The sequence below is a fragment of the Neophocaena asiaeorientalis genome, unplaced genomic scaffold (genome assembly GCF_003031525.2).
Source record: "Neophocaena asiaeorientalis asiaeorientalis breed wild unplaced genomic scaffold, Neophocaena_asiaeorientalis_V1.1 scaffold69, whole genome shotgun sequence".
NCBI lineage: Eukaryota > Metazoa > Chordata > Mammalia > Artiodactyla > Phocoenidae > Neophocaena > Neophocaena asiaeorientalis.
Genome location: NW_020174373.1, coordinates 5,762,350 through 5,788,093, shown reverse-complemented (window position 1 = coordinate 5,788,093; position 25,744 = coordinate 5,762,350). Strand labels below are relative to the sequence as shown.

Below are 25,744 nucleotides of genomic sequence, written 5' to 3'. Positions count from 1 at the left end.
AGTTTTTACATTTTAAAGTGTTTTTAGAAAAATCTAAAGAAGAAGACTGTTTCTGACATGTAAATATTCCATGAAATGTAAATGGCATTGTCCGTAAGTGGAGTCTTATGGGGATACAGCCATGCCCTGCACTTGTGCCTTGTTTGGGGGCATCTTGGCCCTAAAAGGGCAGAAGTGAGTGCTGAACAGAGAAACTGTGGCCCATAGAGCCTAAGATATCTTCTCTCTGGCCCTTTACAGAGACTTTGCTGACCCCTGCTTTCAACTCTAGCATGGCACATTTTACAAACCTCTATGCTAGATATTGCCAAGCATTTTAACTTTTTTATTTTGGAAAATTTTTAACATATGCAAATGTAGAGAGATTGTATAACAAACTCCCTGTACCCATCACCTAGCTTCATCTATACCCCATCCCCGTATCCCACTCTCCACTGGAATAATTTGAAGCAGATTCCAGAATTTATATCATTTCACCCACACAAATCTCAATATATAGCTGTAGAAGATAAGAATTTTTAAAAAACATATATATCACACAGATATCATTATCACCCCAAAATAATGAAAACCAGTTCCTTAATATCACTGGTGTATGTTCAGGTGTCTCATAAATGCTATTTTACAATTGGTTTTTTCAAATCAGGATCCAAATACTGTCCATGTTTTGTAATTGGCTGACAGGTGCTGGCATTTTGGAATTGTGTTTTTCAGTCATGTTTGCTCTTGAAGGAAAGGCTGCTGGTGGTATTTGAAGTGCCTTCCACCGCTGTGCCGTGAGGGGGTGGCAGCAGCTTCTGGGGCACCTTGAGTGCTTCTCTGAGCACAGGTGGCTGTGTGTCCCAGGGCCTGGTTCTCCTGTTCCTGGTTGTGTGATTGGAGACACTCAAGAATCTTGGCTTCAGATAAATGCTATGGAACCTCTAGTCACTTGCTTAGACTCGAGGAGTAAGACAGGAAGCTATAGCGATAAAATCAATTTGGTGCAGGACAATAAAATAAAAAATTGGTTTTCTTCCTGATTCTGCTAAAGCATCTTGGAAAAGCATCTTAATAATAATCTAGTTTCTGTAACTTGAATATCTGCAAATAGAGCTGCACGCAAACATCTTTTGAGGGTCAGCAAAATAATATTTGTATATCCTTTGGCCTTTAGAAGGAAGGTGCATGACATTGCGGGCAAATGGGCAGAAGCAGGAGTCAGGGGAAGGCTTGGTGACCAGACCTCCTCGCTGAAAAATAAGAAATACAGGGCTTCCCTGGTGGTGCAGTGGTTGGGAGTCTGCCTGCCGATGCAGGGGACACAGGTTTGTGCCCCGGTCCGGGAAGATCCCACGTGCCGCGGAGCGGCTGGGCCTGTGAGCCATGGCCTCTCAGCCTGCGCGTCCGGAGCCTGTGCTCCCGTAAAAAAAAAAAAAAAGAAAAAGAAATACAGATGCCTATCTCACAGGGTGGTTTTTATCCCCCAGTTTTTTTTAAAATATCTGGGTTTTTTTGTTTTTTTTTTTGGCCACACCGTGCAGCTTGCGGGATCTCAGTTCCCTGACCTGGGATTGAACCCGGGCCACGGCAGTGAAAGCACAGAATCCTAACCACTAGACCACCAGGGAACTCCCTCCCCAGTTTTACTGAGACATAATTGACATACAGCACTGTATAACTTTAAGGTATACAGCATAATAACTTACATTTATCATGAAATGATTACCACAACAAGTTTAGTAAATCCATCACCTCATATAGATACAAAAAAAAAAAAAACCAGAAGTGTTTATCGAGCTCAAAGCAGAGCTCTGGACTGAAAACGACAAAGCACCGTGTGGCCGCAAAGCGTTATTTTTGTTATCTGTGCTTAAGAATGAGAAGCTGTATCTTAGGCTTTCAGTGTTCATCCTTACCCTTTTAGTGGTATAGGACACAGTGTATATTTGGTAGCACGTGACACAGTGTATATTTCTGTATGTGAAATACAGACACAACACTAGTGGGTAACTCTGTACTGCTCACAGCTCCCCTTGAGCCGGGTGTTACCTAGTGAATGCTTAAACGAAGGCTATCTATCGAATTACTTAACAGAGAACCCTAATATATGCCTTACGTGTGTATACTGTGTTGAGGAGAATTAGATATTTGGGTCAAATAGCAAGGAAAATGCACAAATAATAAATGGCAGAAGTAGATTATCAAGAGCTAATTTGTGAAAATCTTAAATGTATATTTTTTAAAGAATGAAAGAACTATCTTTTTAAACTTCAGAATGTGCTTTCTCAATCATTCTTTTTTATGTGAGGACTAGTTAACTTGGACATTAAAAATATAGCCAAGAAATATAAATTGTTATTCACATAATCACTTCTGGGTGCCAAATAAACAAACAGACAACATTAGGGACAGCACTGTGGCTAATGGTGGCTGAAGTTGAAATCAAAGTGCCTGGGACTGCTCCACTACCATAATAATTATTTTCTGAGTCTTATTTTTTTCTCTGTCTCTCTGCACACACCAGCGTGTGTTTCTTTCCTCCCTGTCTCCCTCACATCTTTCTCTTTCCCTTCCTATCTATCTGTCTATCTGCCCATCTATCCATCCATCCATCCATCCGTCCATCCATCATTTTTACAGCGTCCACAAGTCACCTTTAGATTTGCATTAGGAGCAGATACAAAGCATCACCTGATTCTCCCTTAGGTATCACAGTCCGGTCTACGGTGTGGTTAGGGTTCCCGAGTTTCGTGAACGACATCTCAGCTGTGAACGGGACCAACGTGTGGCCCACCGCCTTCTGCATGGGGAGTGCAGTAAGTGTACCTCCCCTGGTCTCCCCCTTCCCTCCCCTTTGCCCACTCCGTTACGCTGTGTCCTCAAAGTGTGGTCGCATCCCTCCCACCAGCCCACTGTAGCTTTTAGAAATGCACACGCTCAGAGCCCTCACCCCACTGACCAGGGACCCTGGGGTGCGGGCCGTCTGTGATTTAACAAACCCTCCAGGGGCCTCTGACCCACACTCCAGTTTTAGAACCACTGTGCTAGTATGTTTGCCATCCCCACCCTTAAACACACATTCAATCCTTACCTTAGATCCATCCACAATCAAAACCAGCTGGGCAAAAAAAGAAAAAAAAAAAGTTATTGATTTAACGGATGTATTTACTTAACAAAATATATATTTAAAAATAGCAATTTGTTCATCCATATTGCTCTGTCCGCCAAGTTAACACTCCAGTGAATGACCTCAAAGGACACTGATACCCTGTTGACCCGCCATCTGTGCCACAACTGTCAGCATCTCTCCCTTCCTCCCCTCTGTTGCTTCCCAGCTGCATCCCGATGGAGCCTCCGTCTTAGTATATAGATCTCGTGCTGCTTCTAACGTACGGAGTCCCCCCGCCACCGCCTTCCTTCTACTGGGAATCCTCCTTCCTGACCATCCTCCTTGGTCCTCAGCAAAAGGGCTTCTGGTTCAAAGACCTTCATGCCAGGCCAAGCCGCACACCTGAGCCCTCTATCTCCCTGACCACAAGGGTAGCACAAGGCAGGGCTCGCTGGACCCGGTGCAGCTGAGCAGACAGGGCACCAAGGCACACGCCCGTCCCAGGCCACATCCCAGCCTGGGGTTTCCAAGCCTCTCCGGAGGGCTTTCATGTGCTGCCCCGTGACGTCAGAGGAAGTGGGCGTCTGCCAGCTCATTTCACGGACGGGGCGGTCTGGAACCCATGTCCAGGAGCTTTGATGCCTGCTCTTCCCGATTACAGATGTGGATCCAGCTGCTGTACAGCGCCTGCTTCTGGTGGCTGTTTTGCTATGCGGTCGATGCCTACCTGGTGATCCGGAGATCGGCGGGACTGAGGTATTCAGAGCAAGCCGGCTGGCTTCTGCCCTAGTTTGTTGCCTGAGGGAAGGTTGGAGACACCGCTGAGCGCTGCATCTCTGTACGGCAGACACAGCTGATCAGAACCTTTCAGCTGACCCCTCCACCGAGAAACATCTGTGCAGATCATTTTTATAAAAGGCTGAAGGCACAATCGAAATATTGAGGATTTCTCCGGGTGCCCCCTACCAAGAAAAAAACAGGATTTTAAAACCCTGAAAACAGTATTTCAATAAATTAAATATTTATTTGGAACACGACAAAGACAAAAAAAAAAAAAAAAAGAATTGGCATGAAAACAAAAAATTCTGATGGTGTCTAAAGGTTTAGGAGAAAAGTTCTTAGATGTATGTATTGATACAGGATGCTAAATAGGGAGCCCAAGGGTTCTGGAGCTGCCAGGGGCTGCCTGAGAGGCGCCGAGGAAGGGTTAGTGCCTTGGTCCTGGTGGGTTCAAATTCCTGCCCCATCACTCACTAGCTGTGTGACTGTTGGCAAGTGGCTGAACCTCTCTGGACTTCCGTTTTCTCAGCTGTAAAACAGTACCCACCTCAGGAGGTTCCTGGAAACAGTAAATGTGACAGTACCCGTGGATGGTTATGGATGGAGCCTGGCACGTAGCAGGCGCTCAGTAACTGGGAGCTGGGGTTGGAGCTGGGATGTGCATGTTATGGAGGAAACAGAAACACAGAGAACCTACGTGCCAAAGAGAAGCAGGAAGGCACGGCGGGTGTCCTGGTCTCCTGGCTCCAGGCCCAGGAAGGATGGGTCCCTGACCAAGTTCGTGGTGCACTTCCATTAGGCCCCCTTTGCATGGAGCCCTTGTTTGCCTTTTACTTTTTAAATAGCTTTATAAAGTTCATCTGTTTAAATGTATAAAATCCATTGTTTGTGAGCATATTCACAGAATTGTGTAACCATAACCATTATTTGGCTTTATGACGTGTTATTCATCCCCCAAATCTCTGGACTGGTTACTAGTCATTTCCCATTCTTCCCTCTCCCGCAGCTCCTGGTAACTTCACATCTACAGTCTGTCTCTGGATTTGCCTGTTCTGGACAGTTTCTGTAAATGGAATCACACAATATGTGGCGTTTTGTATCTGGCTGGTTAAACTTGGCCTGTTATTTTCGAGATTTATCCATATTGTGGCACGCATCGGTTCTTCATTCCTGTGCGTTGCTGAATATATTCCATTGTTTCGCTATCTGCCTTTTACCCGTTTATCAGTCACTGGACTTTTAGGTTGTTTCCATTGTTTTGACTGTTACGAATAATGCTGCAATGAATATTTGTATGCAGGTGTTTGTGTGGACATATGTTTTCGCCATATACTTATGGGTATACACCTTGGAGTGGAATTCCTGGGTCATACAGTAACTCTGTATAACCTTGTAAGGCACTGCTGAACTGCTTTCCAAAGACTCTGTACCATTTTACCTTTGTACCAGCAATGTGTAATGGTTCCAGTTTCTCCGCATCCTTGATAACAACACTCGTTTTCTGTGTGTTTGGTCTTTTGAGATTTTAGCCATCCTACTGTGTGTGAAGTGGCATCTCATTGTGGTTTTGATTTCCCTGATAACTAATGATGCTTAGCATCTTCTCATGTGCTCATTGGCCATTCGTGTACTTTCTTTGGAGAAATATCTCTTCGCTTCCTTTTCCCAGTTTTTAACTGGGCTGTTTGTCTTTTTTATTATTGAGTTATAGGAGTTCTTTACATATTCTGGATACCAGTACCTCATTAGATATATGATTTACAAATATCTCCTCTCATTCAGCAGGTTGTCTTGTCACTTACTTGGTGGTACCTTTTGAAGCATAAAAGTCTTTAATTTTGATGAAATCCAGTTTTTGTGTTTTTTTCTCTTATTTCTCGTGCTTTTGCTGTCATCTAAGAAACCATCGCCTAACCCGAGGTCACAAGGATTTATACCTTTGTTTCCTTCTAAGAGTTTTATAGTTTGAACAATTTTATTTAGATCTTTGAATTAATTTATGTGTGGAGGTGAGGATAGGTCCGCCTTTATTCTTTTGTAGGTGGATATCCAGTTGCCCCAGCACTGGTTCAATAAATTCACTTTTAAAACCGACGTGAGTAACCAAATAAAGACCATATTAAGCTATAGACTACACTGGGCAATCTTAGTGAATTACCACTCTAAAATCCTTGGTATTCCTTACGTATATCACATCATCATTCACTTTGTCTCTCTGGCCTGAAATTTAGTACTCTCTTCATTTCTGCGTTTCTTTCTTCTACCTTTTTGCCTTAGTTCCCAAGCTCTTACACATCTGTACAAAACTGAGGTATACTTGGTTATGAAAATTCTGTAGGGAAGACAGTTAAGGTTAAAGGTTGCCAACCAGGTATCTCAGTGAGAATTAGTTTTGGCTACATAAAATACATAAAACAATAGTGACTTAAGATAGGAATTTCTCTTTCACGCTAAAAGAGGCCAGAGGTAGGCAATCTAGGGCTCTTATGCTGGAAATCAGGGACTCAAGCTCCTTCTCTCTTTCTGCTCCACCATTCTATTATGTGACTTCCGTCCTCAAGCTATCATGGCCCAGTATAGCTGCTGGAGCTCCAGTCATCACATCAGCATTCCAGAAAACAGGAAGGAGGTACGGGGCAATGCAAAAGGGGCCTGTTGTCCCCTGAGCCAGATCCCTTTAAGCAGGGACCTGTTTTAAGCAGGCCTGCTGTCCATGGGAGTTTTACACAACAATAACATTTTCATGTTACTGGCCAGAACTTAGTTTTCTGTCCACACTCAGCTGTAAGAGGAGGTGGGAAATACAGTTGATTATCCAAGCGTGCTGCTGCTCTGCCTGGCATCCAGGTTCTGTTGCTAAGGAAAAAAGGGAGAATGACTTTGGGTAAGCAGCAAGCAGCATGAGGAGACCTTGTCCCAGAAGCTGAGTTCAAGTGGGATGGTTCCCTCACTCAGTTTGGGAGGGATCGGGGCTATGACACAATTAGAGGTCTCATAGACCACCACTCAGTTGTGGAGATAAGAGGAACCTTGGAGCACCGAACAGAAGCTAGAAGAGTATGTCTCCTGCTGTCATAGGAAATGCACCTCCACCCGTGAGGGACTGGAGTTGGACAGGGCTGAGTGACAGCTCTGTGGACCCGGAGAACAGACAGAGCCCTCAGAAGCCAGGACAGGCGATCAGGAAGCCCTCCTCACACCCCGGCGGGTGTTTGGAAGTCATCCTGGAGCTTGGCGTTAGGATAGGCAGAAGTCTGCGGATGTGCAGGGACTAGAGGACGCCAGGCTCCTGAGGACCCGTGCATCGAACAGGAGGCCGCCCTCCAGGGATGCCAAACACCCAGATGCCTCCCAAGGGCAGGGTTCCAGGGCTAGGAAGACCGTCGGCGGTGAGGTGGGCTCTCCCATCAAAAAGGAGCGGGCACACAGCAGAGAAATAAGACGGGTGCTCTCTAGCCACGGAGACCCAGCCCCGACCTCGTCCCTAGCACAAGTCACGCTTCCCAGGGTGAGGTCTCCGAGGGGCCAGCCCTGGGTGATTTAGAGCCAGAGCTGAGTGTGTGGGTCCAGAGCCTCTGGAGCCCCTCTCTGAATCGCCAGCTTGTTTGCAGAGCCGAGGGCGGAGTGGATGCTGTAGATGGCAATGAAGAACCTGCAGCTGGTGGAGAGGGGTCCCGAGGAATTCCCAGGCAGGGGCCCAGACTCCTCTGGTATGGCTCGATTAAACTCCACATTCCCTTCTAGATCCTTCCAGCATTTAGCTGTTTCCTTTGGCGCGGGAGAATTTTCCCTAAGCAATGTCATTGAAGCAGATTGAAAGTTAACATGTAAACTGCCTCTTGGGCTCCAGGTGCGGGAGACGCACGTTTTAGCCATGCCGGCCGGCACCTGAGAACCCGGGAGAAGCTCTGCTTGCCCTAAGAAAAGGGGAGTGTGCGAGCAGAGAGGGTCTGGGGGTGGGGGGGTGGTGGTCTTCGCGTGTCTGCACGTGAAAACTGGCTTGCCGTCAGAAAAAGGGATGAGGGTCTTCAGCCGGGGTTGCTCCGGATCGATCCGCCACGGCCACATGGGTGTGGCTTTCTGGCTGTATTGGTTATTGACGTGGCCGCGGCCTGGGTCCCGCGGCCGGCTCTGACTTCCCCCCCTCGTGGGCGTTTGGGGCTGAGGGCCGGGCTTTGGGGAGCGCGAGCTGGCCTCGCCCTCCCACCCAGGAGATGACCCCAGCGGCTCCCTGCAGCCCAGGCTTGGCGTCTGGAACGCAGATGCCACCCTGCCACAGACCAGCCCCTGCGCAAAGCTGCTCCTTAGTTTCCTGAGTGTCCGGCAAAGCCTGTGACTTGTGGGCAGGACAGACCCCCGTGCGCTCCCAAAGCCGGACGGGCAGGGAAGGGCTGCTCCAGAACCAGCAGGGCCAGGGGAGGCGAAGGTGCATCCGCGTCCGCGTGGCCGCCCAGTGGGCCGGCTGTGCAGTTTTTCTTCCCTGAAGCATGCCCTCTGGGCCACCTCTCTTCCCTCCTGTCTCCTTGCAGAAGGGCGTCCTTCACCGCATCCCTGACCACGCCCTTTGTCCCCACGGCGGGTCCGCAGGGTTAAAGTCCTGATGGGCCAGGGGCTGCACCCTCTGCCAGGCGTCTGGCAGAGGGTTTTTTTTTTTAAATTTATTTTATTCATTTATTTTTGGCTGCGTTGGGTCTTTGTTGCTGTGCGCGGACTTTCTCTAGTTGCAGCGAGCAGGGGCTACTCTTCGGGCTTCTCGTTAAGGTGGCTTCACTTGTGGCGGAGCTCGGGCTCTAGGCGTGCAGGCTTCAGTAGTTGTGGCACGCGGCCTCAGTAGTTGTGGCGCACGGCCTCAGTAGTTGTGGCACACAGGCTGAGTTGCTCCGCGGCATGTGGGATCTTCCCGGACCAGGGCTCGAACCCGTGTCCCCTGCATTGGCAGGTGGATTCTTAACCAGTGTGCCATCAGGGAAGTCCCATCTGGCAGAGTTTTGAGTAACAGTGGGCACCTCTGAGGGAGCAGCCCCGGGCCACGTCCCATTGCACAGAAGAGGCAAACAAAGGCTGTCTTGGAAGAGCGAGGTAGCTCTGCACGGGCTCAGGTGGTCCATCGTTCTGACCCCACCTGCAAGGCTGGCTGCCTCGAATCTCTCAGGGGGACAGGGTCGGGTGTGTGGGAGTACAGAGGTGAAGGAGGGAGATGGTAACGATGAGAGAATTTGAACTATGCAGGGAATGGGGGGTAGGGGGACAAGATAGGAAACCTCCCCGCTGTCCTGGAACGTCGAATAACTACCCATTTCTTAGAGACCTTCTTCTTGGTTTGGACTGAGCATTAAGATGCTTGCATATTAGGTACGGAGGTGACTTCAGGAAGGACAGAGGCCAGGAGTTGCTTGCCTACTGGGGGAGCCAGGCACTTAGGAGGAATTATGAGGTACCCGTGCCTCACTCCTCTCAATCTTTTATTTATTTATTTAGTTAGTTGTGCCCGGTCTTAGTTGTGGCAGGCAGGCTCCTTAGTTGCGGTCACCTGCTCCTGAGTCGCGGCATGCGCGCTCCTTAGTTGCAGCAGGCGGGCTCCTTAGTTGAGGCATGCAGGCTCCTTAGTTGTGGTATGCAAACTCTTAGTTGCAGCATGCATGTGGGATCTAGTTCCCCAACCAGGGATAGACCCCGGGCCCTCTGCAGTGGGAGCGTGCAGTTTTAACCACTGTGCCACCAGGGAAGTCCCCTCCTCTCAATCTTGAAAGGCTTAGGTTGAGGGAAAGAAGCCAGACACAAAAGGCCACGTCGTGTGTGACTCCCCTTGGATGAAATGTCGGGAATAGGCAAATCCATAGAGACGGGTGGTAGATGAGTGGTTACCAGGGCCGGGGGCACAAGCACGATGGGGAAAGACCACTGAATGGGTCCGGGTTTCCTTCTGGGGGATGAACATGTTTTGGAACTGGATAGAGGGGGTGCTTGCACGGCACTGTAGATGTCCTAAATGCCGCTGAGTTGCTCATTTTAAAATGGTGAGTTTGATGTTTTATGAATTTCATCTCAATCAGAGGAAACATAAAAACCTCACAGGCAAAATCAGGCAGCTGTTTGTTTGGCAAGGGTTTGCTCTGTGTGCATCTTCCTGCCGCTCGCGGAGCTCGGGGCTTGTTCAGTGCTGGACCTCAGGCGTGGCCGCCCCTCTGCCCCTTCTTCCCCCAGTACCATCCTGCTCTACCACATGATGGCCTGGGGCCTGGCCGCACTGCTCTGCGTAGAGGGAGCATTCATGCTGTACTACCCTTCCGTGGCCAGGTAAGCCGGGGCTCCCAGCGAGCCCACTCCCCCGACGCCTGGACGCCCCCCCCCGCCTCTCTTGCAGGAGGTGCCCGGGCACTGACCCCGAGCGGGCGGGCAGGCCATCGTCCTGGATCTGTGCAGCTGAGAGCACAGTGGCCGGCACCTTGAGTTAGCGTCCCTGCCTCTGCCTGTCCCGTGCGTGTGGGTCGGTGTTGTGCGCCGTGTGGATGCAGAGCTGGGGGCACGGCTCCCCCGTACCAGCCTGTGTGCCAGCCTCCAGGCCTGTCCCCCTCCAGACGGACGCAGCCTTCCCCTGCCCACTGTTTATTTTTCATTCTTCAAACCAGCCTCCTCTGGGCGAGCAGGTGAGTTGAACGTCCCAAGAGTGAGTTGGAGATGGCTGGAAGACACAAAGGGTCGCTCGCTCTTGACGAGCTTATTTTAAGCCTCTGCTGTCTGCACTTTCTCACCTCTCTCCATCCTGCGCTGTTCTGAACACAGACACTGGGCGATGTGGCCTCTGAAACTGTCTCAGGCATTTCTTCAAGTTTAAAACCCCATCAGTGCAACCATTTGTAAAGCCTCAAGGTCCCTCCAAGGATATGTACTCTAATTTTCAATGGAAAACTGAAAAACAGAGGTTGGACATAGTCTCTTTGTCTGTGATTTCAGGGCAGTGTACACCCGGGATCAGCACAGCGCAGCCCTCAGGACAGATCCGGCCCTCTGCCCTGCTCTTGTAAATAAAGCTTTATTCGCACACAGCCGTGCCCATTTGTGTATGTATGGTCTATGGCCAGTTACACATTAGAGCTGAGTAGTTTGACAGAGGCTATGAGGGTTCTGGAGGCTAAAATATTGACTATCTGCTCCTTTACAGAAAAAGTTTGCTGACCTGTGGTGTAGACCGTTTCTGCCCCTTCTTTTTCGATTTCTTGTAGCCACTCACTCAGATGTCTCCACGTTGGTGTTGCTTTGTGGCCTCTGTGTAGATCCCTCCAAACAGCCCACTCTCTCCGGGAACCCTAAAAGGACAAATACAGAGTTAGCAGCTGTTACAGAGGGATGCGCTTAATTGGAAAGGGAGTTTTTATCTCTGGCCTCCACCTGTGAGATCCTGGGGACGTTGCGTCTGAGTGCGAGGGAGCCATTGCTGCAAGGACACTCAGGAACGCCAAGGTGCCCCGCGGTCTCCACGAGGCCGCCCCCCTGAAGCATCTCCATCCTTCCTCATATCCATCCTCAGAGCCCACAACGACCCAGAGCCCTTGGCGCTCTGCAGGCTCCCACCCTCTCTCGTTTGTTCCTTACGTTCAGTACAGGCACCCGAATCTCATCTCTTCCCCCTCTTGTTTCCCTTTCTCCCCTCAAGCCCTTCCAGACCACAGTTTAGCTTTCACAGCTGAAGAGGAAAGCTTCTCTTAAAAAGGAGGTAGCAAAAAAGAATAATAATAATAAAATAAAAGAAGGTAGCAACACAACATTGTAAGTCAACCACACTCCAATAAAATACGGCTTTCAGGGTAAAAAACAAAACACGCAAACAAAAAAACAAAAAGAAGGCACCATCCTCAGGTGGTACTGGCATCCTTAAGGCAACAAAGATGGGCACTGCATTTTTCTTCCCTGTTTCCATGCACTTTCAGCCACTTTCCCTTCTGGTGTGAGCACTTCGGACATATGAAAATGACAGCAGTAGCAATTTTATCACTCCACCTTCCGCGGCCACAGGAGCTGTTCCCTCCTCTGCTTTTCCACCCCGTCTGGGGTCGGGCCTGGGCAACATCCCCTCTGCTCTGGATTCTCTCTTCCTCCTTGCCATTTTCCTCTATACTATGTACTTGTTAACTGATAGCCCCGGCCTTGGTAGCATACCTGTGTGTGGCACCCCACCGTGTCCTGTGGTGATGGATGATTCTCAAGACCCATCAGTAGAAATCCGGGTCCACCTCCCCGAAAAGAACCCCTGAAGTGATTACCTGTCACCGTGACAACAGATATCCTGTGCAGTGTGAGCCTTGGGTATTTTGAGTTGGTCGAGGACAGAGCTTGGATCCTACGTGTGATGTCAGCCAGGCTTAGCACGTATGTAGTCAAGTGCTGAAAACCCAGCAGGTTCGTAGAACGCCTTTGTCTTGTTTGAAAGACAAGTAGGGGGAGACCCACTTGTTTGAGAGACCCAGTGGGGGAGTTGGGGGGGGATCCACCACCCCTTTTCCCCTCTTCACCTTTTCCCAGTAGGGAACTTTAAAAGCTCCCTGATTTACGAGACACACAGAACCATGATTGATCCTCCTTCTTCTGTGATTTACTGCTTGTCCGCAGACGTGAGATATGAGTCAGGTTTCCTTCGGGCAGAGTCAGAAGTCGATCTGTGTGTTTCCTTCGATCTGGTCCTCTTATCTCGACTTGCAGATAAGTCGGCGTATCTCAGGCAAAGCCCCGGTTTTTTTGGAGAATGACCCGGCTTTCCTCCCTCAGGTGTGAGAGGGGTCTGGAGCACGCCATCCCCCACTACGTCACCACATACTTGCCAATGCTGCTCGTCCTTGTGGCCAACCCCATCCTGTTCCGAAAGACAGTGACTGCAGGTAAACCCAGGGAAGTGCTCTGGGGGTGAGGCCGCGGCTACGGCCCCAGGCCACGGGCTCTGATCGTTATCTAGGACCGTGGACCTCATTTGTCATCCTCCAGACAGGAGCACAATACAGCTGGGAAAAGTGAGGGGGTTTAATAAACGAGCGGGAGTGAGCCTACTCAATTATGGGCTGTACGGGTCCTTGGCCAACGTCTGCTAGCTCAAAGCCGGGACCAGGGGACGTTTCACTTCTGTCTGGGCTCATCGTGAGTCTGCCATTGGCGTGCCCCAGAGGACCCGAGTGGCCTTGGAAAACTGCGGAGGGGAGACGGGATCAGGAAACGAAAGGGCAGCCGAGGGGAAGGGATAGATGTGCACTGAGCCGTCCTGGGAGCCTGGGCCCTCCCCGTGATGTCTGGGCCTGTGTCTTCTCCCACTTGGGCAGTAAACAGGAAGGAGAGCACAGGAAGTGAGTCAAATGCATCAGGAAGAACTGGGTGAGAGAGATCTTGTGAGTCAGCAGAATGCACTGGACAGACCTCCGGGCCGAGGCAGGGGACCTGCATTCCAGCCCCCATCCCATCCTCAAGGAAACGTGCCCCGAGGCAAGTCTCCAGGCCCCTCATGCCGCCCTGTGGGTCCCTCACGGGCAGAATGAGAAGAAAGAAACACACCTTAACAGAAAGGTCACTTGATCAGCTGTGGGTTGTAGAACTTTAACCTAAGTGAAGTGCTCTACCACTAGGGAGAGAAAAATCACTGCAGCTCTTTGGATCTCTCTTTGCATATCTGCATTTAAAACTGGTGTGCTGTACACCTGAAACTAACACAACATTGTAAATCAACTACACGCCAATAAAAATTAAAAACAAAAAACCCCTCCCCCCAAAAAACTAGTCTATTAAATATAGCTTTTTTTTTTAACAAAATGGTGGCATTAAAAAAATAGTGATTTGATTACATCAAACAAGTGAAAATGACTTATAGAAAAAAGACTGGAAGGAAATACACTAAGATGCTAATGATGGTTGTCTCTGGGTGAACTATGGGTTATCAATTCTTTTCTAAACTTTTTTATATTTTCCAACTTGTCTACAAGGATAAATGTCAAATCCTTCAACATTTTAAAATAGTGAGCATGCATTATTTTTATAGTAAAAAATATAAACCGTAAACAAATATAGTCCCCGAACTAGTAAAACCCAGATAAAATGCAGAGCTCAGTTATAGCACTGCACCAGTGTTGATTTCTTCACGGTGACCGATGTGACTATGGTTGTGTAAGATGTTAACTCTGGGGACAGCTGGGTGTAGGTATACGGGAACTCTCGGTACTGTCTTTGCAAATCTTGTGTAAATCTAAAGTGATTTCATAGTAAACGTTTAAAAACTCTATATCCCCGTGAGTCTCCGAGAAGTCCCACGTGGAGGTGGTGAGGAAAGCACGGCCGGGTCTTGCTGGGCGTCACGTTCTCCTGGCTGTGCTTCGGAGCTCCCACCTGCTTTACGGCCCTTCCTTTGCACGCGGGAAACGTAAATAACGAAATGACGTTCTGTTCCCCTCTGCTCTTTACAGTGGCCTCTTTACTAAAAGGAAGTCAAGGAGTTTACACGGAGAACGAGAGGCGGATGGGAGACGTGATCAAGACCCGATTTTTCAAAATAATGCTGGTTTTCATTATTTGGTAACCTTTCTTCTTTTTTTAAAACTCTGCCTGGGAAGGGAAATGCAAACCGCCTGTCATTTGCTTTTCCAAGTGTGACCTGAAAGTTCTAAAGGGAAGAGTCTTTGGAGAGGAAATTTTTGAAACTTGTGCTAGGTGCCTTTGGAGGAAATGCTTGCGAGACAGGAAGGCAAGTCTACCATCCGTGAACTTCTGGAAAGCTATTCACATCTACTCAAACTACATAAAGAGCCCTAAGAACGAAAAGTCCCGAGTTTAGTTTTGATGCATCCCACCCACATGCCTCCGGAGTTTTGCCCCATCGCTGGGGTTAACATTTAAATCAAGTGCCTTCTAAATCCACCCATTGGCAGCAGGCTTTTTTTTTTTTTGCCGCGCAGCATGTGGGATCTTAGTCCCCCGACCAGGGATCGAACCCACATGTCCTGTAGTGGAAGCGTGGAGTCCTAACCACTGGACCACCAGGGAAGTCCTTGCATCAGTCTTGACACCAGGATTCCTGTATCTGACAAGATACAAGGGCAAGGGCCCATCTTTACTGTTATGACTCACCGCTCAGGCAAGAAGGGTAGAGAGTGGGACTGCCCTGGTGGTCCAGTGGTTAGCACTCCACGCTTCCACTGCAGGGGACATGGGTTCCATCCCTGGTTGGGGAACTAAGATCCCACAAGCTGCGTGGCACGGCCAAAAAAAAATAAAAAAATAATAAAGCAATCTTCCTGTAGAGAAGCAATCTTCCTGTCCTCAACTGTCCACCCACCCCCATTCCCCGCACCCCCCACCACAGGTATCCTGCCCCAGCGTTTCAAGTGCGTGTGCTGGGCATAGACCTGTGACCAATGCAAAATGGACTAGAATCAGGAAACACTTTGCTGTGGTGAAGCAACACTTCGCCAGACAGAGCACGCCTTTGTGGTGTTAATAATTGATGTGATGTGAGCAGGTTTGTTTGCACAGTCTCCTACGAGAGACGTAAATTAGCTCCCTCTAAAAATGCACTGAGCTTGTGGTTTGAAACGTCACCTCCCTGCCGACAATAACCTCAAAAAATTCAAACATAAAATGTCAAGATTTGTTTTGGTCTCCATCAAAACATTAGCTTACTCTTCAGAGGAAGGATGAACTCTGGGTTATTTGACACGTGCTAGAACCTTCCGCCTGATGTGGTGTTGAGTGCGGCCATCGGAAGGATATGTTGGTCTCTGCTTTGGGCTGAGAGCGGTGGCACGTCTTACGTCAGGTTCTGGGTGTGCTGCATCCTCCTTGCTGCCAAGCAGGCACTGCCCCCGCCCCAGGACTTCTAGGTCTCGGGAGGCATGGTCCCTGACCCCCAGCGTTAAAAATGAATTATGGGGGCTTACCTGGTGGCGCAGTGGTTGAGAGTCCGCCTGCCGATGCAGGGGACGCGGGTTCGTGCCCCGGTCCGGGAAGATCCCACATGCCGGGGAGCAGCTGGGCCCGTGAGCCATGGCCGCTGAGCCTGCGCGTCCGGAGCCTGTGCTCTGCAACGGGAGAGGCCACGGCAGTGAGAGGCCCGCGTACCAAAAGAAAAAAAAAAAAAAAAAAATTATGTCACTTGTTCTCTTCACCTGTGGGCCATTTTCTTTCTAACAGTTGGGTGTCGAATATCATCAATGAAAGCCTTTTATTCTATCTTGAAATGCAACCAGATATCAATGGAGGCTCTTTGAAACAGGTCAGAAATGCAGCCGAGACCACGTGGTTCATGATGGTAGGTCTATCTTAATTTAAAATGTTCTTCCTAAAGAAAAAACAAAAACAAAAAACGGAAGGGATAAAACCACTCAGAAGTATGATCTATATGTTATTTAAATATGCAGGGAGTTGCATAGGTTCCTGGGATGCTTATATCTGGCCTGGGTCCACGAGCTAGCTGTTTTCATTCAGTGTTGGGGTCGTTATTAAATGGACATGACTCTGGTAAATCAACTTGGCAAGTGAATCAAACCTTTCAGGCTGATTTAAAATATCAGGGAGTTTCTCTTGAAGAAATGTTTCAGGCTGAAAAAACCATAGGGATGTAGGTATTGCTTATAACATTGTCCATAATTATAAAGCATTATAGATAACCCACATTGTTTTAAACAAAAGGGAACGGTTAAGTTAATGATGGTCTTTGATCTTGAGGAATGTTATGCCGATGTCGAAGATGACCGTGTGAAAAAATGACAATTGTGAAATCTAGTGTTAAGTGAAAAATGCAAGATCTAAAAATTATACTGATTTCAACTACCTAGTAACACATGCATGAAAAAATATTGGTGAGAAATACACAAAATCATGATAAGGCGGAAAGAGCATGGGTCGCTTCCCTCAGTGTTTTCATTATATTGCATTTCCAAATACAAAAATCCATACACGAGCTGTTAGTGGAGAGATGCACAGTGCCCTACACAGAATTAAGATGTATGTTGCTTCAGAGTCGGGGGAAAGCTGATGCAGGAGGGTAAGACCCACATTGGCTGCCTCCACCCCTGCCTGTGCCGTGGTCACGTGCAGGGACCACGTGTAAGCAGAGTTTCCTAGACTGACGGGCTCAGGTGCCTTTGTGCAGTCACGTTCTAACAGGGGTGCGAGGGGCAGGGCCCCGAGTCCTGCGAGGGAGCACGGCCACAGGCCAGAGGTGAGACAGCCCGGCTGGGCTGCGCAGGGCCTTCCCTCTCCCACCTCCCCCCCGCGGTCTGACTCAGGTCCTCTCCCCACCCCACCTCCTGTGTCTTCAGGCACCTTTGAGGGCCCAGCACCGCCAGCCAATCTGTCTCGCCCCACACCGGCCAGTGGGGCAGGTCGCAGTGAGGCCAGCCCAGCGGGCCCCGAGTCACCCTGGGAGTGCTCTGATTCCCACCGTCCCACCCTGACTCACCCCTGTCTCTCTGTCCTCCCTGCCAGGGGATACTGAATCCAGCCCAAGGGTTCCTGTTGTCCCTGGCCTTCTACGGCTGGACAGGCTGCCGCCCGGCTTTTCGGGCTCCCAGGAAAGAGATCCAGTGGGAATCGATGAGCACCTCGGCCGCCGAGCAGAGTCCCCCGTCCCTGAGGGGCTCCCGTGAGCCCCGGGAGAGCCCCACTGCCGGGAAAGAGGTGCGGGCCGGCGGGCACACTTCCGACGAGGCCGTGAGCCTGCTGTCTGAAGGTAAGAGCCCCTCCGCCGAGGCAGGCGGACGGCGGGGCCCCTGGCTCCCCTGGAAATGCTTTATAAACGGCCACGTGGCTGGTGCATAGCATTTCTGTCCTGATGTCTGGAGCCTGCTTCAAGGCGAGAGTGGAAAGTGACTGCATTAGGCCTGCATGGCGTCACCCACCTCTCCTTTTACTATGACCGTGGTACCTCTCCTCTAGTTACTAAGCACCGTAGCCTTGTAATAATTATAAGTGGCTCCACCTTGGGCTGGATGGCCTTTTGAATAGGAGCAAAACTGCCACTTCAAACCCGTCGCGAACGTTTGCCGTAAGACAACGAATGGTACAACCTGTCGCGAACGTTTGCCGTCAGACAATGAATGGTACGACCTGACCTCTGCAGCTTTTAGATGCAGCTTGGTCTGTCCACCGCATTCGGGGACATTTAAGGGAACACGCTGGTCGTCCGGTACCGGCTCTTCTGATCTGCCCTTTTCATTTCAAGACTCTAGCACTGTGGTCCTCAGATGGGTCCTGTTTTTAAACTCCTGTTTAATCTGATTTGGGGTTATGTCTATTAACCCAGCCGACAAGGAGGAAGAAAGTTCAAGGCCCCAATAATGTCTCTCTAAAGATTGTCATCTACTAAACCTATTACATACATTTTATATTTATATATTCATGTATACTATTTATATATATAAATATATATATAAATATGTATATATATTATATAATAATATAATAATAAAATTATATGTATAAATAAACCTATTATATGTACTTTTCATTAAACATACTGTAACCTTATAATTTATCATTTGCTCTGTATTATAAATTTACTATTACAAAAAGCTTACTTATATTCTAATCAAGATGGGTAATGAGAGAGAAGAATCACTAGACCTATGGCCCTTATTCCTAACGAAGTCTCAGGGACTGTCATGGTTATGATAACTGATTAATTTTACCGTCCCTGGTCTATGCAGACCTTTATTCCCTTGAAAGATTCTTCTTGAGCAGACATTTTGCTGTTAGCATTGAGTAACAAGACTGGAAATTCTTTACAAGAAGCGGACACATGTTTGCAGCACCTCCTCTGGGGGTCAGGGGGTTGATTCCCACAAATGCTGCTTGGGGAGGAGGCCACCCCATGCCCTCCTTCTGTCCCCACTGAGGCCCTGAAGCCCCTCCCTCTTCCCACTTTATTACACTGGGGCTGGTTGAAAACGCCTTTAACCAGAATGCATCACCCTGCAGCCCATGTACCGTCTTGCACTCATGCTTGACCACTGCACGTGGTAAGGGCCCAACAGTCGTTTGTAATAATTATGTTAAATTACACATTTTTGATGGGAAATTAGTTCTAAAAGGCCTAAGAGTAATTAATTGTAAGATGTAAAGACTTCTTAGACATAAGATTTAAAGAATTCTTAGTAACATAAGAGTTGGGGTACTGTGTCAAATATATCTCAAAAGAGCTGGGGAAAAAAAGAGTTGAGATCTTCTTAACCATTTTTTTTAGTAAGACTTTATAATGAGTAAGCACTTTCTTTGAATAAAAGCAACATTTGTCAAGCTTGTTAGAAGCAAGGTGACATATGGTCTAAGTATAAGGAATGGACTTGCGACGCAGGAGCCATGATGACACCCTCCAGGGAGGGCTCGTGGCTTCTGGGCGCAGGACTGTCCACCTCAGCTTCCTCCAAGTGAGCCAAGGACTAGCCCTTCCAGCAAATCTCACTCAGTATTTCTTGACCTCTAACAGGGTGCTAACGACAGTGATTTTCATAAGATTAAATAGATCTTTGTGCTATGTGCTTAAATAGTGCTGGGACACAGAGGGCATTCCATAAATGCTAACTCTAGTAAGCATACATAAGTCCCATTACATATTCATAACCTCAGCGGAGACATGGAGCAAATGTTGGCGAGACAGAGAATGAAAGAGTCCGTGAAAATTTCCAATCTGCGTTTAAAGTATGAAGGCAGAGCGATCTGGGCAAACGATGTGGATACGTGTCAGGAAACAAGCCCAGGGCAGAATGAGCCCCACGCAGGAGACTCCTGTTCTTATACCACAGGCTGTATAACGCCGCTGCCAGGACCCTCAGGAAGCGGCAGCCTTCTGTCTACAGTGGTAATCTTGGAAATGAGATACGGCTGGCTTGGTCTTGGGCCGTTTCCTTTCTCCTCCTTTCCAGCCACTTTGCTTTTAGTCTCTTTAGTAAAGGGAGGGAGCTACTCATAATACAGCAAGTACTATTACATGTGGGAGAAAAGCCCAGAGATGCAAACTCGAAGCTAAATAGTTAGGCTTCTCCCTGTTTGCATTGGTTAAGATGAAGCTTGACTGGTTTATCATATCCTCAAGCCTCTACTTCAGGATTCACTTCGAGGCCAACAGGCTTACACTGAGCCTCCGATAGGAAGTGTCTGACGTGGTGTCTGGCACTTCCTAGTACTTGACATAAGTCAACTGAGTTTGAACAAATATTCATCGAGCCTCTGCAATCTGGTCAACGGCATTTTAGCTGAGGGGCGGGGGCGGTGTGTGTGGCTTGTGAGTGTCCCTGGGAAGTATCATGTAGGAAACTTGCAAGTGTCAGTTAAGGAAAGACAATACTGTATTTTATTCTAAAAAGTCTGACGCGTTAAAGGAACACGGAAAAGGCAGGGCCTCCGTTGGTGTTGGCGCGTGGGTGAGGGTTTCTGGAGGAGGTTTCTGATGTTCAGACTGGGTCTTGCACCGCAGACTGGAATGGGAGGGGAGGAAGCCCGGAGGGCGCCCTGTGTGGAGACTTAGGGCAGAACGTCTGTACGTTGTTCAGGGGTGGCCACAGCGTGGGACGTGTGGGAAGCTGGAGAGGCAGGTCGGGAACAGATAACGAAGGGTTTTTTACAGATTCTGCTAAGGAGTTTGCATCTTATCTAGTGGCCAGCGAGAGGCCAGTTAAGGTGTTTAAGTGGAGAGATGCACTCAGATGTGCTTGCAGGACTAGCCTAGTGAATGGATGTGGGAGAGTTGATTGGATGATCAAGCTTCGTGACCATGGCAACAGCTAACATTGAGGGGATCTGTGCGTAATTCTCTATGACAGCTTCGGTCAAAATCGCATCTTTATGAAGAATCAGAATTTCCCTTGGGACTAAAAGTCAAGAAAAAAGGGTACTTCTCACAAATAAGCAGAAACCTGGTTGGTTTTTATCTGGTGAGCACCCTTAAAATATTATTTCCTCTGTCCATGAGCCTTACAAAGCGTAGTGTCAGATCTCCGGCCCTTCTTCAACAGGGACACTTTGTGCTCACAACGGAAAAGTTCAGGATCTGATGGATACTTTAACCTTATCATTGCCTTCAAAGGTTGGGGTGTGTATTTCTCAGGAGATCTGCTCCCCTAGCCTTCAACGTCACCCTGGACCAGGTTCCCCCGAGCCCTGCCCACCGGCAGGGGGCACGGCGGGACGGCAGTGGAGCTGGGGGCGTGGCCACAAAGGGGACACGTCTTAGGCGGAGGCCTGGCGGGGAGGGGCGTTGAGGAGAACAGGCCTTCCCTTGCTGTGGCAGAGGGGCGTGGCCACAGGGACAGGGGTGTGGCTGTGGACAAGATGGACCACAGGGTATAAAGGATTGCGTCAGTGGGGTAGGGCCGAGACGCGGGGCATGTGGGGAGACGAAAAAGGCTGTCGTTAGAAGAGAGCACATGTAGTGTGTCCACAGGTAGGAAGCTTGTGGCCTATGCAGAACACAGTGGATGGAAGTGAGGGGGCGTAACTGTCTGTCTGTCTCTCTCTCGCACGTCTTTTCTCTCCCCCCAAGTGTCTTTACCACAATTCCGTCTCTCTCACAATACCCTAGTTCTTGCACCATTCCCTCTCACCCACAATTGCCCTTTCTCTCCCCAATCCTTTGCTGTTCCCACAATTCTCCATCCTCTCCCACAACCCCTTGCTTTACTCACAGTTCTGTGTTTCTCCCACAGCCCCCTATTGCTCCCACAGTTTCCCATTTTCTGCCACAATTCTGGAATCTTCATGGTTTCTCACAAATCTCGTCTTCTACAGTTCCTTTTGCTACTGCATTCCACCGCTCCCCAAATGCTTTTTCTCCGAGAGATTTCTGTTCTCCAGCATAATCCCTTCTCTCTGACAATTGCGCGTCATCTCCCACAGTTCTCTCTCCCACAATGCCTCTCTTCCACAACGGCTAGTCTCTCCCACAGTACTCTCTTCCCCATAATTCTCAGTTCTGCCTGGCAATTCCGTATCTCCCCCACCTCCCACCAAGTTTCTGCCGTTTCCCACAGTACTCTCTCACCCACCATTGCGTCTCTCCACATCTGTTTATCCTCCATCACAGTTTCACACCTCCCCAAATTCCTGTTCTCTCCCACACTTCCCCGTCACCGTCCCCATTTCTCTGTTCTCTCATACACCTCATTCTTTGTGACTCTCTGCCGTCACTTGCCCCTCCACGTACCACCAGGTGGCGCCATGGGTTGTGTTTGCCAGGGGAGTGTGGGAGGGAACACACCCCAGGGCCTCCAACTCTGTCGGGCTGGCTGGACCCAATTCAACACCTTGAAGGGGACGCAGGCCCAGGGGTTGTACGCTCTCTATAGCTCATGCAAGTAACCACCTGGTTGGGATTTCTGATCTAGGGCCTCGAGGTTTTTTTTTTTTTTTTTTGCGTTAGTAGGGCCTCTCACTGTTGTGGCCTCTCCCGTTGTGGAGCACAGGCTCCGGACGCGCAGGCTCAGCGGCCATGGCTCACAGGCCCAGCCGCTCCGCGGCATGTGGGATCTTCCCGGACTGGGGCATGAACCCGTGTCCCCTGCATCGGCAGGCGGACTCTCAACCACTGCGCCACCAGGGAAGCCCGGCCTCGAGGTTTTAAGGGATCCAAGAGCAGCAGCTGAGGGCACCGGGGCATCCAACATGCCTTCCCAAATGTTAGGCCTGCGTGGAGCCAGGAAGTTCTCGAGAACCTGCCTGGGCTTGCAAGGCTCCCTGACGGGATTTGCTGGGAAGGCGCTCGGCCCTTGGGCACTGGGAGGTCGCTGGCGGCTGCATTTCCTGCACGCACACTCAGATGTGCCCATGCACCGACAGGGAATTAGTCCCTCACCCCCAGCATGGCCTTGTCGTGACACAAAGGGGTCTCCTCCGTGGAGCCCCGGGGGACGGGGAAGGAAGCAGGAACTCTGAAAAAGGGGGCAGAATATGTCCCAAAGCGTCAGGTAACGGGCCAGATCTCGATCCCGAGCCCCCGTGTGACCCTCCAACCCAGAGGCTTTTTGAAAAGACCACAGAAATCGCACACAAGTTCCCACGAGCCCAGGACGCGCTCATGAACGGCGAGCGACGCCGAGAGAACCGAGCCTTCGGGGAAGCGCCAGTGAACCCCTCCAGAAGCGCAGGTTCCCCGCTTCCACCCTCCCCGAGGGCAGCGCGGCCTCTCCTCGGAGCCGCCGGCCCTTACCCCGTCGTCTGAATTCCTTTCCCGCCCCTTGGTGGGCTCTTCACGCTTGGGGCGGCTCCCTCCGACCTGTGTGCTCCCGACTGGCCTCCGGGCCGCCCTGGGAGGCCGCAGGCCGCTGTGGGGTTTGGGTGGTGGTGGGGACGGTGGTGTGTCGGCCACGCCGCAGACCCCGCGCTTGCGTCCTCTTGGGTAATATCGTCACCTGTTCCTGTAGCTCCGGCTTCCCCAGGCATTTCCAAGCCCACAGAGAGCTGACGGCCTCTCCTTTTCCCCCTGAAGTGTCCTCTGAAACTCTGCACGTGGCTCTTCTTACTGCGGGCTTCTTCCTGCCGGTTTTTATACGTTAGTCTCCATGAGTGCTCTGCGGTGCCTGCGCCGTGTCCCACGGATGTCAAGGCGGTGACCCCACGGTATTTAGCCATTCAACGTTAGTTTATCGTGCCGGGGCCTTGTTTAGGCACTACAGATACTGTGGTGACTAAGGGACACAAATGCGCTGTCCACCGAGACTCTCCGTATGATTATATAATAATTATATCAGCATTTGTGAATGGAAGTCTCAAAGAACTGTACAACATTCAAGGCAGGGAGAAGCGCTGCGAAGAACAACACGTCCAGAGGGGGCAGGAGAGTGGTTTTAGATAGGCGTCCCGGATACCTCCTTGAGGAGGTAGCATTTGAGTGGAGACCTGAATGCAGTGTGGGAGTGAGCCATGAGAAAATCTGGAGCGCTTTGCGGGCAGAAAAAGAGATGTGCAAAGGCCCTGGGGCAGCACTGAGCTTGGATGTAAGAGAAGCACGTGCCTGAGGTTGTGAGTGAGCAGAGGGACATGAGGGGAGGAGGCTGCAGCCGTCAGCGGGGCCTCTCGGTGGAGGGAGTTGGGATTTGGAGGTGTTCCTGAAGGGCAGTCACCTGCCCCATGCACCGCTGAAAAGGCCACCCTTCTCTGCGTCTTCCTTCGCTGTATTCCGGACACACACACCCTAGAACCTGGCACCCAGCAGGCGAGCCTGGATATTTGTGGAGTGATATCCGTAGAAAGAACAATTCTGACATCTGTTGCAAAGACCTCCCACACCTTCTACAGGAAGGCGTGTTGTTGGGGTGCTTAGACCTCCAGGATTACTCTTTTGGCTGGAGTGACGTTTGCTTTCACTCTACTGATGGTTACCTACGTCCCTCCTCTTAAGTTTTAGTAAGAGGAGTCCTTGGGGCACCTCGTGGAATTGAGAGCAGGTGGCCGGGCGACCCCGGAGCCCTGTTGCCCCCGAGTGACCCCTGGGGCGGCTGAGATCTCAGGCCCCTTAGACAGCGTGTCCCAGGGCTCCGAAACTCCCCCGTGTCAACAGTCTGTTTCCGTTTGGGCTGCAGCATCCACAGGGTTCGGCTGAGATGTGGTGAGCTGCCCAGTGGGAGATTTGGAGGAAGGGAGACAGGGTGGACCTCCCTTCAGGGAGGTCATACATCAGGTGCCCCAGATGATTCTGTAGGATTTTTGTCCTTCGGAATGATTTAACCACATGTAGGTGAAAGTATCATGTACTTTTCTTTTTTAAATACAGACGGTTGTGAAGCTTGTGAAAGATGTTCTCGGACACGGACACCGTCACGTGACAGTCTTTCTTTCCTCTCCAGGTTCTGACTCCAGCACAATTGAAATCCATATTGCAAGTGTGTCACGCAACGGAAAGGAGACTGAATCTGTTCCAAAAGCCCAGGGAGACCTGTGAGAGGACGAGATAGAGGTCCAGATCCCGTCTTCCTCAGACTCCACGTTTCTCATCCCTTAGGACTGTGATCTCGCCTGCAGTCAGCGCACTGCAGGGTGTAGCATCCCCCCAAATCTCACTCCCATCACCACGTTAGTGTATTCCCCAAGATCCTCTTTGTGGTAGGAGGGATGACCTGTGAGCCTGCGCTTGGGGATGGCAGGGGGAGTCTTTCCAGATCAGACACTCTCTGGACTCTCCATTGACATTCGTTTTTCTGATCTGCCTGTAATGTAAATGCCAGACCCAGGTCCTTGGAAAAGTTAATAAACGAGCTGTGTCCGAGCTCCCAGCCTGCCTTGGATTCTGTCTGAACAGCACCTCCAGCGAATGCTCTCGAGTCAGATAGTGACGATGCCAAAAGGCCGCGAGAAGAGGCAGCAGGACCGACGGAGCACCGAGGAGCAGCTGCACGGCAAGCTCCTTATCCACCACTAGGGGGCAGCGGAGGACAGGCTTGGACCGGCAATTTAGCCCTCGGTCCCCACGTTGTGTTGAGCAATGATTGGGTCTAAGGAATCCTTGGGACCTGACTTATGCTCAGATCATTGCCTACGTTTCCATCTTTCCATCAGCTGAAATATAGATTACATATATAAAGTATACATATATAATTATAGAGAGTTGTCCTTTGATATCCATGAGAGATCTGTTCCAGGACCCACACGATTTCGAAATCCAGAGGCCCTGGTCCACACCCGTGGAGGGTCTTCCGCATCCGCGGGAGCCGCTGGCCGGGGGATGGGCAGTGCAGACGGTCGGCTGTTCATAGAATCTGTATACTATAGATACTGAACATATACATGTGCATATATATATACATATATATATATATATATATATCTGGAGCCAAAAATCCTGTGTATACTATTCACTGGAGACGCAAGCCACCTAGGTAAGTCTATCGAAAGGCAAGGCACCATTTCCTCAGGACA

General features: G+C 49.9%; 1 protein-coding gene across 1 annotated transcript; it reads left to right on the top strand.

Moving 5' to 3' along the window:
* The first annotated feature begins 121 nt into the window (after positions 1-121).
* GPR143 (G protein-coupled receptor 143) lies at positions 122-25,047 on the top strand. The gene is made up of 9 exons (XM_024756306.1): positions 122-174; positions 2,660-2,798; positions 3,753-3,847; positions 10,076-10,168; positions 12,635-12,744; positions 14,308-14,416; positions 16,031-16,148; positions 17,327-17,570; positions 24,676-25,047. Exons 1-9 carry the CDS (start codon positions 122-124, stop codon positions 24,768-24,770), a joined length of 1,056 nt encoding a protein of 351 aa, XP_024612074.1. The 3' UTR covers positions 24,771-25,047.
* Positions 25,048-25,744: the final 697 nt, after the last annotated feature.

Coding starts and splice junctions, on each gene's coding strand:
- GPR143 (XM_024756306.1), top strand. CDS start 122: ATGCCCTGCACTTGTGCCTTGTTTGGGGGCATCTTGGCCCTAAAAGGG. Junction 175..2,659: donor TTGGCCCTAAAAGGGCAGAA/GTGAGTGCTGAA, acceptor CATTAGGAGCAG/ATACAAAGCATCACCTGATT. Junction 3,848..10,075: donor CGGAGATCGGCGGGACTGAG/GTATTCAGAGCA, acceptor TTCTTCCCCCAG/TACCATCCTGCTCTACCACA.